The sequence below is a fragment of the Pelobates fuscus genome, chromosome 4, assembly GCF_036172605.1.
Source record: "Pelobates fuscus isolate aPelFus1 chromosome 4, aPelFus1.pri, whole genome shotgun sequence".
NCBI lineage: Eukaryota > Metazoa > Chordata > Amphibia > Anura > Pelobatidae > Pelobates > Pelobates fuscus.
In genome coordinates this window covers 83109560-83123039 of record NC_086320.1, presented here as the reverse complement: position 1 = coordinate 83123039, position 13480 = coordinate 83109560, and the positions used below count along the sequence as shown (strand labels likewise).

Sequence of the window (13480 nt, the reverse complement as noted above, 5' to 3'; positions counted from 1 at the left end):
CAGCCATAAAACTGCAAATGACTTCATATATTTTAGATGACCATGCCAAATCTTTTTTCATAACATTGGATTTACTCCTAAATTAAGGGAGCCTTAATTCATTGCACCATTGAGATAGGAAGTACTTTTGGTTTTAAAATAAGCATCGCCTGTTTGCAGAGAAAGAAAAATGACTTAAAAAAGATTTTAAACCTTCATTACCAGGGTGAATATCGGGTGAATTTATTATGAATCTCATCAATTTTTAAAATAAATATAAAACACCCTTTTTGCCATAAAAAAGTGTGACTTGTTATAATTGTGGAATTTAGTTTTTTGATATTGGTGTCCAATTACATAAAATGATTAAAAACAAAATAAAATGTTTTTTGTTTTTATTTTTTAGAATTTTAATGCAACGTCTTGATGTAGATGGCCATGAGAACGGCTCAGAGCAAGCATCTTATTATCAAGTTCGGGAAAGTAAGAATAGGTGAGAATTAATGACTGTAGCCTTGCTAATGTTGTCACCTTGACAACGTACATTAATGCTTTATACAAGTTATTTCAAATAATTGAGTAATGTGTCAAACTGAATCATTAAACAATTATACTAGTCTTAAATTACAAGCACCTTTCTTCCAACTGTGTATAAAATAGTATTCGTTTAGAGTTCTGTTTGTGGCAGTCTCTCATTGCTGGACACTTATGCTTCTAATTTATATAGATTTCCATAGTATACTGTGTTAGTAAGCCGTGAAAACAGCAGGACAGTTTGAAAAGTGTTTTAGTTAAGAAGCAATATTTAAACGTTCATTCAATAATTTCTAATTTCTTAATACACCTAAATAGTTTAAAAGTATGCAATCTGGATGATCCTTATAACTGCTACGATGTACACTGCTCTGTTCTGTATTGCGTTTTACTCTCTCTGACTCCTAAACTGGCTATTTGTGAAATGCCATATTCTACGTTAAGATTTTTGGGTGACAAGCCCAATGAGTATTCTTTATCTGTGCATTTAGCCACAACATTAAAACCACCTGCCTAATATTGTGTAGGCCCCCCTCATGCTGCCAAAACAACTCTTATGTGGAGTGTGGTAACTGGCACGAGACATTAGCAGCAGATCCTTTAGTTGCAAGGTGGGGCCTCCATGGATTAGATTTGTTACAGAACACCCTGTAGATGCTTAATCAGTTTGAGATCTGGGAAATTTGGAAGCCATGGTAACACCTTGAATTCTTTGTCATGCTCCCTAAACCATTCCTGAACAATTTTTGCAGTGTGGCAGGGTGCATTATTCTGCTCAAAGAGGCCACTGGCATCAGGGAACACCATTGTCATGAATGGTTGTACGTGGTCTGCTGCAATCTCTCGGTAGATGTTATATCTCAAAGTAACATCCAGATGATTGTCAGGACCCAAGGTTTTGCAGTAGAACATTGCCCAGAGCTTAACACTGCTTCCTCTGGTTAGCCTTTTATCCATGCTACATCCTTCTTCCATCACTTCCTCAGGTAAACGACACGCATCTGGCCATCCACTGAATCTAAAAGATTGATTGATTGATCAGATCAAGCATCCTTCTTTCATTCTTTTGCTCTTAAAGGACCACTCTAGTGCCAGGAAAGCATACTCGTTTTCCTGGCACTAGAGTGCCCTGAGGGTGCCCCCACCCTCAGGGACCCCCTCCCGCCCGGCTCTGGAAAGGGGAAAGGGGTAAAAACTTACCTTTTTCCAGCGCTGGGCGGAGAGATCTCCTCCTGCTCTCCTCCTCCGATCCTCCTCTTCTCCTCCCCGTCGGCTGAATGCGCACGCGCGGCAAGAGCTGCGCGCGCATTCAGCCGGTCACATAGGAAAGCATTCATAATGCTTTCCTATGGACGCTGGCGTGCTCTCACTGTGAAAATCACAGTGAGAAGCACGCAAGCGCCTCTAGCGGCTGTCAATGAGACAGCCACTAGAGGACATAGGGGGAAGGCTTAACCCATTCATAAACATAGCAGTTTCTCTGAAACTGCTATGTTTCTGAAAAAATGGGTTAACCCTAGAAGGACCTGGCACCCAGACCACTTCATTAAGCTGAAGTGGTCTGGGTGCCTAGAGTGGTCCTTTAATATGTTTAAAGGGTAATCCAGACGTGGACCCCTTGCTCACGGTGCCTAGAGAGATATCCGCTATGCCTCATAGGCATGGTGCACATTGCATAGGAATTAAACACTTCTAGTACTTTAAATAATATTCATGCAATGCCCTGCTGGCCCTACAGAGACAGGAGAGACAGAGCACCTCCCACGGACTATGAAGATAATTTCAGGGAACAGGTAAAGCAACGACCCATCACGTCTCCTGCAAAACCGAGGTAAGACCATTTGTCTTTTCTGGATTATAACTTGGGTGATACTTTATCTTTAATCACCAAAACTACCCTTGCTAAATATGTCATTTGTCAAAGGTGGAGCTAAAGAGTATTGGTATGACAAGGATGTATGTGAGTTATAGTTTTGCTTGCTCTCTATGGTAAAGTAGGTAGCCTGCATTTAGCCAAATTCATACAAAATTATTAAAACTATTTGCATAAGCTAAGGGGACACTGTAGGCACGGTATCTTTTTCATCTCTTTAGACTGATTATAATGGCTGGAATCCCCTGGTGCCAAAGTCCATTCAGCATTACACTGTGTTTATTGTTTTAATGCAAAATGTGAGTCTCCATCAATGGTCATACAGTGTCCCTTTAATGTAAAAACCTCATAGCACACCAAATGATGCAGAAAGTTATACTTTATTAACACGACGAATAGTGTTAAAAAATAGAAGGATAAAACGCATAACAATAACCTGTTACACACCAATACCAAACCTACCTAAAGTTCATATATATAACCCATAAGTGCAAAATCAACTACACTGACCAAAGGCTGAAAACCCAAAAGGACCCCCAATGTGTCAGCAATTGGCCGCCTTCAAGGGGATTTCAACAATAAACCTATGGTCCATGATCCTATTTTATACCCTGCATATGGTAGCCCACCCCAAATCAAAAACAAAAACTCAAGACACCTGCTGAAGGATAGAGCTGCACAGTGAAATACATCTGTCTTCATTGTTAATTCTGATGATCGGATCGAATCACTTGTGCGAGACGTCACGTACCGGCTGGAATGAGGTAAAGTGAAGAGGATCAAAAGGCTAGTCATACCTTATTGCGGACTATGCCTACCATTGCCATGTGTGTTGCAGCTATAGGAGGGCAGATGGTCCAAACCTTAACTTATGCAAAAACAATTATGTGCCGGTATCCCTCTCCAATCGGAAGTGAAAACCTGTCTGTACTTAAGATATGTTTGGTATTGGTGTGTTCTTTTATTTATTTATTTTTTTTACTTTTGTTCATGTGAAAAAACCAAAGATTGTTCAATATAAAAATATACCAAAGAATAGGTTTGTCAGATATAAACGGTTGTACATAGAAATCAGCACATTTTTATTATGAGACCGGCATAGGGCAGATTTAAGTAGACTTTGCGTGGAGCTGGTTTTGGTGCTGTAGTTCCTGCACTGCTTGCTGGAGCGACTTTGTGTTGGGCGCTCTCCGTTGTAGTGACTTTGAGTGTCCCAATGCGGCCTGTAAGGCCCTTCAGGTCCCCGCAGATTGTTGCTATGTCCGCCGAGATATTTCTCAGCAGATTTGTCACTGGAGATGTGTCTTAATTATGCCGTATGCTCTCCGTTGGGGTCTCTTCGGCGCCAAATGAATCGTCGTCTGCAAAATCTGAGCAGCCTCCTGAGACTGTGGCCATCTTGGGCTCAATTGCACCATGTGATTGCTGCCACAGATCGCAGATTGTTAGCCTCAGACTGTGCTTGTCTGGGCTTCTTGGTTTTGCACCCTATCTTGGTCTGTGTATCAAGGGGAGTCCCCAAAACACTGTGAGTGCGGTGATATAGGCAATTTTGCCCGATTTTAGCTGTTATTGTTGGGAGCTCTAGGATCATGCGACCAGTCGCTGCAGCAGCCAGGCTCCCCACCTTCTTTTATTGTTTTGCACTTTATTCTTTTTTTGACTATTAGTCCTGTGAATAATGTATAGCTTTTTGCATCATTTGATGTGCTATTATTTTTTTTTTTTTTTGTGCGTAGGTTATCCCTTTCATGTAAGCCAAGCTCGGGGCTAATGTTGGATATAGCTCAGCTGGAATTTTTCAGTACAAAGCTTCTAGTTTAACTAGAAATAATGTACGCCCTTGTTGTGCCACCTTAACATTAAAGATATTCTGGTTTAAATGATAGTTTAATGAACTGATGTATTGGATGAAATGCTGCAAATTTGGAACAGCAAAAACAATTATTTTTTGAGAAAAAATAAATAAATCTCCATCTAACATATCAAGCTGTAACCTAGCCTACATATTGCACCTAACAATTATTAAATGGTTCTCTTTAAAATAAACTTTATAGATCAAACTTTGTCTTTATGTGAATGTTTGTTTTCAATCTACATTGAAGAGATCATACTTGAGTTGCAACACTTTTGTTAAAAAAATACATAAATAAACTAGAAAAGCTACAATTTCTGGGGAAATTGTGTGAAGTGTTCTTGCCTCCACCAGTAATCTACAACTGGAGTGGGCGGAGTAACTGGGTGGAGTGGCTGGAGTAACTGGGGAAAGGTTGGAGTGTGGTTCACTCACTCTACAGCAAGAGAAGAGCTTTCAAATCCCTCGAACATTCCACCAACTGCCAACAGGAACTAATAGATTTCAAATAGGGCAGAGAAGAGCGGTTAAAAACAAACTGCTCCAAATTGCTCAATAAGAATAATAATAATATATATGTGAGATAATAGTAAGTGGTCTTGCCATGTAGGGATATAAATGTAACAATTTATATCAAAACGTTCAGCTATCCCTGCTGCCACTGTGATGTTTTGTACAAATCAGTCAATAATTCCTGTATAACGAAGTACTCACATTATTAATAGATATATAACAGCATCTTCATATTGCAGCCTTGTTACACAGGGTTTCTGCAGCCGCCATTTCAAATCCCTCGAACATTCCACCAGCTGCCAACAGGAAATAATAGATTCCAAATAGGGCAGAGAAGAGCGGTTAAAAACAAACTGCTCCAAATTGCTCACTTCACTGGCGGTTGCCATCTTCAAATGGTCGTATTTTACACGTTTTTTACATCCTACAGCGAAGAGCTTTTACATCCTATAGCAAGACCACTTAATGTTATCTCACATATATATTCTTATTATAGCAAAATTTACCACCCTAACTCCTCCCACAGTTTTTACACTACATAGACCGTAATATACCGAAACGTGCGGAATGTTCCTGATTGGATTGCTATTACTTTGTGGAACGTTTTGCCGAATGGTTCACGGAATATCGTCGTTCTTGTGGCGAAATTTGTCCCATAGGAATGAATGGCAAAATGTTCAAAGCTAGAGTGGGAGCTGGCAAAAGCTGAAAAATCAGGACATGATTTCTAAACTGCCACCACTCCCTCATTTTGTAACTTTTTGCAACTCATGCCGTTCGTTGACATTCATTGAAACTCCACTCTAGCCAGCTCAAACTTGAAGGGCAATTTCTAAACCGCGACTGTGCCTTTATTTTTAATACTTCAGTGACATACTATACATCAAAATGTAGGTCTGGGTCTTGTGATTCTCACAATATAAAGCTCTTCGCTGTAGGATGTAAATTTTTTTAAAATACGACCATTTGAATATGGCAACCGCCAAAATACTCCAGGCTGGAGCAGCAAGTGATGCCTTTTGTACACCTGCTAATGTTTTTATAAATGTATGTTTTAATGTAACTGTGAAGCACTTTGGGCAACAACGTTGCAATTAAATGTGCTATATAAATAAATAATAACAGTTACTCCGACAACTCCAGTTGTAGACTAATGGTGGAGGCAAGAACACTTCACACAATTTCCCCATAAATTGTAGCTTTTCTAGTTTTAAATGTTCTCAGCCTACAGCATTGCTGTGCAACAGTTACATGGTGTCCAACCCAAAGGTTTAAGAACTCTTATTATCTGTGTGGAAAAAAAAAACCAGTGTTTTATATTTATATATGAATGTTACAGTCCTCTTGCTGTCCACTAAATTATCTAGCAGTGGTCCTGGGAAAATAGGACTATCCTAAACAAATGTAGCTGTTCTTGGACAATCATTCAATCATAGTCCCCTACCTGTCAATGGCCAGCAGCAGGAAGTGTATTCTGCCAACAACTGGAAATCCAAGATTATACATCCCTTTTTAGGGAATGTCAATAGAGTAATAGAATCTCACCTAGGAAATTAGTAATCCTTCCACTTTGTCCATGAGGAAAGTAATGCAGGCCTTACAGCAACAACAAAGAAATCTTCTACATCATGTAGTTATGGGAACTCCACAGTGTGTTTCCTCTGTAATACACAATACATCCTGTGCAAGACAAATGGAAACTGTGATCTTCACATCTTATTTATCCTACTGCTTTTAGAAGAGATTGGCTATATGGACCTTATTTATTTTCAGCCTAGATACATGATTTGCAAACCTGACCTTGCTGTCAGACAAAATAAAAAAATAGTATATTTGTTAGATTTAACTCTGTCCTTTGCCATTCTTTATTTGAAGAGTGAATAAGGGCAACCCTTTGCAAATAGCTGAACGCGCAAGGTCTGCACGCCTGAAGGAAGAGGAATTCTCCACGGGTCTTCTGCTTGGTAAGATGAAAGACAAATATTTTGTTTATTCTTTTTCATAAAAAATTTTTCTCCTTCCTTAGGGCCAGTTTTCTTGTAGCCATTATAGTATATTATTTTTGTGGTTTTATTGAACATGTTACTATGATATAGTGTTTGTTTTCTTCATAAATATTCTATTTCATATCATGTGAACACTTATCTCAGAATTATCGTCTCTCGTTCTGTTTAAGGTTCTGTTGTCATCTCGTGCACATTTGAAAATGTTGTTGGGTTACACATTAGGTCTATTGGTATTTTCCTCTCTTTAAGTTAAAAAAAATTGTTCTATCCTCCTAGGTGGATCGGATAGAGATGAAACTCAGCGGAGACGAAAAGAACGTTATAGACTAGACTTAATGGAGCAGATGGCAGAGCAGCAGAGAAATAAAAGACGGTAAACTACTATCTTTCTACTGTATCGGTGCAGTATTATACAGATTGATTGTCTAATTATGAAGGAGTAATAGGCTCTAAAAATGAACACATGTAAAAATAATTGGTGTTATTCTCGCCCAAAATTAAAGCGGTAGCATTCCTTGTATGAATGTATGTAGACTTTCTCCTGGTATGGAGAGCATTATTTGAAAGTTTGAGAGTCTGTAGGGCGAGAACTGCTTGCACGTATGAAGGATTGTTGGTAGTCTGTAGGTAGAGTGTTCCTGTTCCTCTATGGAATAGTATTTTCCTCATTCAACCAACATTTTACAAAAAGCATAATATTATATTCAACTCCAATAATTTATATCTATTATTCACTTTATGAGTTGACCTGAACCAATCATCGCTACAGAGTAAAATTGATTAAAATTTTCACCATTCATTTTAATCTAAAAGCATTACCATTATTACTTGGGTAATGCTAATTAACCTTGTATATTTAAAACAACACTCCAAACACCTAAACACGCTAGACGTTTTGCACAGTTAATGGTGCAGGATGGCTTCATGTACCTATCTCCTTGCGATTAAGTCTTGTGAATGAATGAAAACTGTGAATGGAGTTGTCAATAAGAAGATGGCATCCTTGGTGCCGTTTACCCGAGTAATGGAATTGCGGCAACACGCCAAAGAACAGGTCTCATAAATCCTTCAAGGGAATATGCTTATAATGGGAGCATCATGAATAGCTGAGCCACTAACTACTTTGGTGAGGGCTCACTGAAAAAGTGTCAAGCTGGGTATTTGCAGTAAATTTCGGAACTTCAAAGATGTAGGTTTTAGGTGTTAAGAATACACTTTTTTATTCCCAACGCTATAATGTCCCTGTTGTTACTTCTATATAGGTCCTGACATCATGGAAGAGCATGGCCTACTCCTTGATGACTCAATCCAATGCTCCTCTATAGTGTGCTTGTGCAAAGTGTGCCATACCCATGCATTCAACCTTCCACATAGATAAGCATTTAATCAGTGCTTTCCAATGGAGATTGACGTTGCTGAGTTTTCCTCGTGCAGCATAAGCACCTTGAGTAGTTGGCAGTATGACACCCATTACAGGTAGACTAACCATGCAAAGTAAACATTGTAGTTTGCAAATAAACAAAACAAAAAACAACTGCAATGTTTTACATTGCAGGGTTAAGAGCACAGGGCAACTGCACACAGACCACTTCAGTGAGTTGAAGTTATCTGGGTAACTCTAGTGTCCCTTTACAAGACATATTGAAAAGCTAATTGATCAAATGTACACTGCATCTTGTCTACTCTATCACTTCCCATTGAAGTTATTCCTGATTTATATTTATTCCCACCCATATGTATAAACAAAATTCTAGGGGTGATTGGAAGTGTTCTTCCACTAAATGTTTGGTGTGTTCCCGTAATACTCAAAAGTTTATCATGTAAGGCATTAGTAAAGGCAACCCAGTTCCACCGATTCCAACCTGTGTGTTCCAATGGCCTGAGATTTGCATATTCTGAAATATTGGGGGAAACCGTTTTTTTCTTTATTTTAGAGAGAAGGAATTGGAACTGAAGGTGGCAGCTTCTGGAGCCATCGACCCAGAGAAACAGGTAAAAAGATTTAACAGATGCCATTTTGTTTCCCGGTGTTTGTAAGTGTATCAGAGCCTCTCTCCTTTCAGTTTCGTTCAGTGTGGCTCATTGCTTTGGCAGTATTTGTGCAAATTCCTTGCATCCAGCTGTTTGTATGTAAAACATTGCAGCTCTAAGTCTGCCCTCTGTGGCCTTCTATCAGACAGCCACTGGGGGCGCTTCCAGAATTCAAACGAACTTTTGGTCTGTTATCTGACGCTGGACGTCCTCATGGACCTCCAGCGCCAGATTTTCACCTTAGGAAAGCATTGAATAATGCTCACTAAGGAGGAGCGTGGGTGAGCCTGCCCCGGCGCTGGATTCAGGTAAGTGGCTGAAGGGGTTTTAAGCCCTCCAGCCCTGCAGGAGGGGGGTCGCGAGGGAAAGGGGCACTGTAGAGACCTAAAGTGCCAGGAAAACAGGTTTGTTTTCCTCGCACTGTAGGATCCCTTTAACTACCATTTAGGAATTAGAATTCATAAATCTGCTTTTGGAAGTATAATACTTCACAGACTATACATACAATCATCTGATTTAAATATAAAAATAATATATTGTTTAAGGCCCAGACATCAAAACTATGTTTTGGTGTCTGGGGTTTTAACTATGTATTATTATTTTTGTGTATTTTCTTTTGTTTTGGCATGGTTTGTAAAAGTAATTGGAAAATCTTAGTTATGGAAAGTCTTATTTAAGTTAATAAACACTCCCCTCGCCATAGAAATTTACGTTTATTTCATAGGACCATCTTATTTTCAGAGATTAAACTGTAATGTTAAAGCTCAAACAAGCAGTATGTGAAAGCTCAAAGTTGAGGCTCTGGAGCTTGGCTGCCTGTTTCTCCTTCGCTGTCCCTTGAGAAGCAGTATTTACAGTTTTTCTCAGTGGGCACCCATTGACAAGCTGATACTGATAAGCTGGCCCTTTCTAATACTGCAAAGCAAAGAGCAACAGAAGCCAGAAGGCAGAAGTACCGAAGCTCCAACTTCAGTGTGGAACTGCTCCTAAACTAAAATGGGACAAACTAAAACATTTTTTTAATTATTTTTTTCAAGTGGTTATATCCTATGTTTAGTAGACTTGCGTCACACCCTCCTTGCATTCCTTGACCCTTATCGAGCATGATTTGTGTTAATCATGCATATCTTGAAAATGTACTCTTCAGGACGAACGTTTATGTGCATCATAGTGATTTTACACATATTGGCCTCAGCTCCGTTTGTCCCTGTGGTACACTGGTTTGGGCAAAGGATAGACTCAGGTCTTTGGCAGAATATAGGGGCCTAGTTGGTACATCTTGTCTATTAGGGAGGATAGATAGGTGGGAGTAGCATTATGTAGAGATTTGAAAGCAAGAACCCGAATTTTATATTGAGCCTTGTATCTTACGGCAAGCCAATGCTGGGACTGACACAGGGGTGGGAGGTGCGGGCGGACAGGAAGAGGAGCAAGTTGGGAGCATGTTAGACCACTGAGAAGCAGATTGCAGTAGTCAAGGTGAGAGAGGACAGTGGCAAGGATCAGCACTTTAGCCGCATCTGGCGTTAAGTAGGGTCGAATGCACACAATGTTTTTGAGATGGAAGCGGCAGGATTTGGCGATCGACTGGACATGAGGGGTGAAGGAGAGTTCGGAGTCAAAGAGAACACCTAGGCAGCGAGCCTGCGTGATGGAGTTGATGGTAGCACCATTAACGTGGAGGGAGACTGAAACGGGAGTAGCAACACTTGAGGGAAGAAAGACCAGAAGTTCTGTTTTGGACAAGTTGAGCTTAAGGAAGTGGGCAGTTAGAAATAGCAGAGATGCAGCGAGAGACACTAGTGTAGAGATCAGGGGAGGACAAATAGATTTGTGTGTCATCCGCATAGAAGTGATATTGGAAGCCAAAGGAGCTTATGAGAAATTAAGCGAACACAGAAAATAATGGAGTTTAGCAAAGTATGGCAAACCTACCAATTAATATTTTGCTTTGGTCTTTTATTTCTTTAAGCTTTTATGTGCACAAAGGTGACGGTCCCTATGTATTGTGTTTTAATGAATGTTTTTTACTGTGGCCTTTCAGTGTTGTAATTGTTTTGTACATGCTTCCTTTAGCATAATGACGAGAAGGTAACTTGTTTTTTTTTTGTTTTTATTTATATTTATAAATACCCTATTCTCTACTACAAGTGTTGGCCTTTTATGTATCTTAGGCTGCTACTGTCCTAGCTTGTATATGCCTAGCTGTGTGTAGATTAGAATTGCATGTGTTTGATGTCTGCACGCTTTCATTATTGTTAAAAATTGATATCTGAAAAAGTGACAATGCTCTATGCTTGTTTGCATGTGTCACGATGCTGTGGAAGTTATAAAAAATGTTGTTTCTGGTATCTTTTACATTCACTGCTTTGATAAAGATTACATTTATCTTATTTTTTTATTTTATTCTAACATAAGTTGTGTTTTTCTAGATAGGTGGGCTTGGGTTCATGGCAGAACATTACCATATGTTACGTATTCTCAATCCAGTAGGTTATACAAGCTCATGTTAGCCAATTGTTTGAGCGCCAACAACTGTGTGTTAAAAGTTGCTGGTGTAAATGTGTTGATCAAACTTGCTAAACATGCGAGGTCAGAAATGCTGTGTGGTTGCTCTGTTCTGTTTAACACTACACTTCACGCTGTAGATATTGTACTTACTCATTGTAAGTTTACAAATGCACTGATGTCAGGCTGGAAAGCACAATAATTGCTCATTTATTAATGGTAAAAGATTTTGGGCCACACTTGCTGACCCAAACTACTTGTTAATTACAGCAACTTGAGCATGTCACCAGGGAGTGATCTAATTAGGAGACAAACCTACATAATTTTGTGCGCCAAGATATCAGATCCAGAAAAATAGGAAGATTGATTTTACCTAGCACTTGGCGTATTATGCATATAAATTCTGGGGCAATCCGTTGAGTGACTGCATCACTTTTAGAACTTTGCTAATTTGGTCTTTATACATATTCCCAAATGTTCATATATCCATGATTTACACTAAGGTGTTTTAACTGCTCAATACTTTGGTAAAATATTTGAATTTAAAAGTATGTGACTGTTGCTAGCTGCTGTTGAACTAAAACAGTCATAGGCTGACTCAGAATCATCTGAATTACATTTCGAAGATTGTAGAGGAACAGTTCATTTTCCTGTTTCAAATGTTTCCTTTTTATATAGAAGAAATTTGTATACATAGATTTTTCTCTTTCCAGCCTGACCGATTAAGGCAATTTGGAGCAATAAATCGTCAGCAAGAAATGACTGATCGGAACATTCCTTATCGACCTGGAGCTACCTATGATCCACAAAATACTGTCAGGAGAAATGAACCAAAACCTGCATACGAGGAGAGAGCTCCACCTGAAAGAGCCAGAGTAGCTTTCCAAACACCAACGTTTGAACCAGCGGTCCATGGAAATGACTATCCTGGGGTTGTGAACCCATCAAGTGAACAATTTCACAGAGGTTTAGCTAGTGCTCTTGGAGAAATAGTTGTTCCTAGGTAATTATATATTTAAATTCAGAAGCAATGGAAACATATATGTTTATCTCAGGGATACCACTGTAATTTGTAAGGAGGGCCTGGTCTATTTCGGTGCTGTGTTAATCCATAGTCTGATAACTCTGCATTTTGCAGTTCTTATCCTGGACATTATTTATTCAGCTTCTAAGAACGTGTTACACATTCTGTTATCATTTGCTTGGATAGCTAAGGGTACTAAGTACCCAACTGGTGGTTTTGGCAGTTTAAAAAAAATAATGCTGTGATTGTAACCTGGGCTTTATCTAGTAAATGTTAGAGACTGCTAGAGAACAGACAGAAATGCTACAGTCACTCAACGTTGCAGGAGAAAATACCGCACTCACAGAGTTCTAATATTGTTTAATTTCTTGTTGCAGGATTGCTGCAGTTCCCCCTCCTAATCCACCTGTCCTGACGGATAACTACCGGACTCCCTATGATGATGCATATTACTTTTATGGCGCAAGGAACCCGCTGGATCCCAACCTGGCATACTGTGAGCAGTCCTCTTAGTTTAGCCATTGGTTTATCATTCAAAGCTTACGCAAATAACATCTGTGTTAAGTTGCTAATGGAGAAAGCTAAATGCTAATGTATTTTTTTATTTTATTTTTGAAATAATTTTTTGTGTAATAAAAATTTTAATTGGTGCTTTCAGACACACTGGTGGATAATGAAACCATCAAATGCATTGAGTACATACACATGTTGGGTATGGTATTATTGTAGGCTTAGATGAATTGCTCTCATCCAGTGATTTTATTGTTGCGCTTATTGGCTATATGGAGGCTGAGTTCATTTTGAGGTCACATGCTAACAAGATAAATGCATTATAATACAAAATTAGATAAACTGTAGTCCGAATCATAATGCTTTTCCGGGCAAGGTAATTGATGTATCCTTTTGTCAGCATTACAGGACGGATTACATGCTGTATTCTTTTCTTGATTCTTGCTCCTTTCCTCAAACAGATCACCCAAGCATGCTGGGTCCTCAGATTGCTCCTGGAGTCGGCATTCCTGCGCCACAAATCCTGCAACCAGAGGATCGTGCTGTGTAAGTATTGGATGTGCAAATATGTGTCGTTTTTACTAGTGTGCTGTAATTTTCACTCTTCTTTTTTTACATTTGTTAAATGAAATCATCTAGTCATCCAT

General features: G+C 39.2%; 2 protein-coding genes across 2 annotated transcripts in view; both read left to right on the top strand.

Annotated features, from left to right (window-relative positions):
• The window catches only part of SGK3 (serum/glucocorticoid regulated kinase family member 3), a 392044-nt gene that overhangs the window by 341091 nt on the left and 37473 nt on the right, over positions 1 to 13480 (top strand). The gene's annotated exons all lie outside the window — the stretch shown is intronic.
• CSPP1 (centrosome and spindle pole associated protein 1) overlaps positions 1 to 13480 on the top strand; it is a 65717-nt gene that overhangs the window by 29684 nt on the left and 22553 nt on the right. Inside the window, exons 9-16 of the mRNA XM_063451345.1 lie at positions 386 to 472; positions 2252 to 2344; positions 6630 to 6718; positions 7037 to 7133; positions 8695 to 8752; positions 12013 to 12302; positions 12701 to 12819; positions 13295 to 13379. Of these exons, the coding sequence (XP_063307415.1) occupies positions 386 to 472; positions 2252 to 2344; positions 6630 to 6718; positions 7037 to 7133; positions 8695 to 8752; positions 12013 to 12302; positions 12701 to 12819; positions 13295 to 13379 (918 nt within the window). The remainder of the gene's footprint in view (positions 1 to 385; positions 473 to 2251; positions 2345 to 6629; positions 6719 to 7036; positions 7134 to 8694; positions 8753 to 12012; positions 12303 to 12700; positions 12820 to 13294; positions 13380 to 13480) is intronic.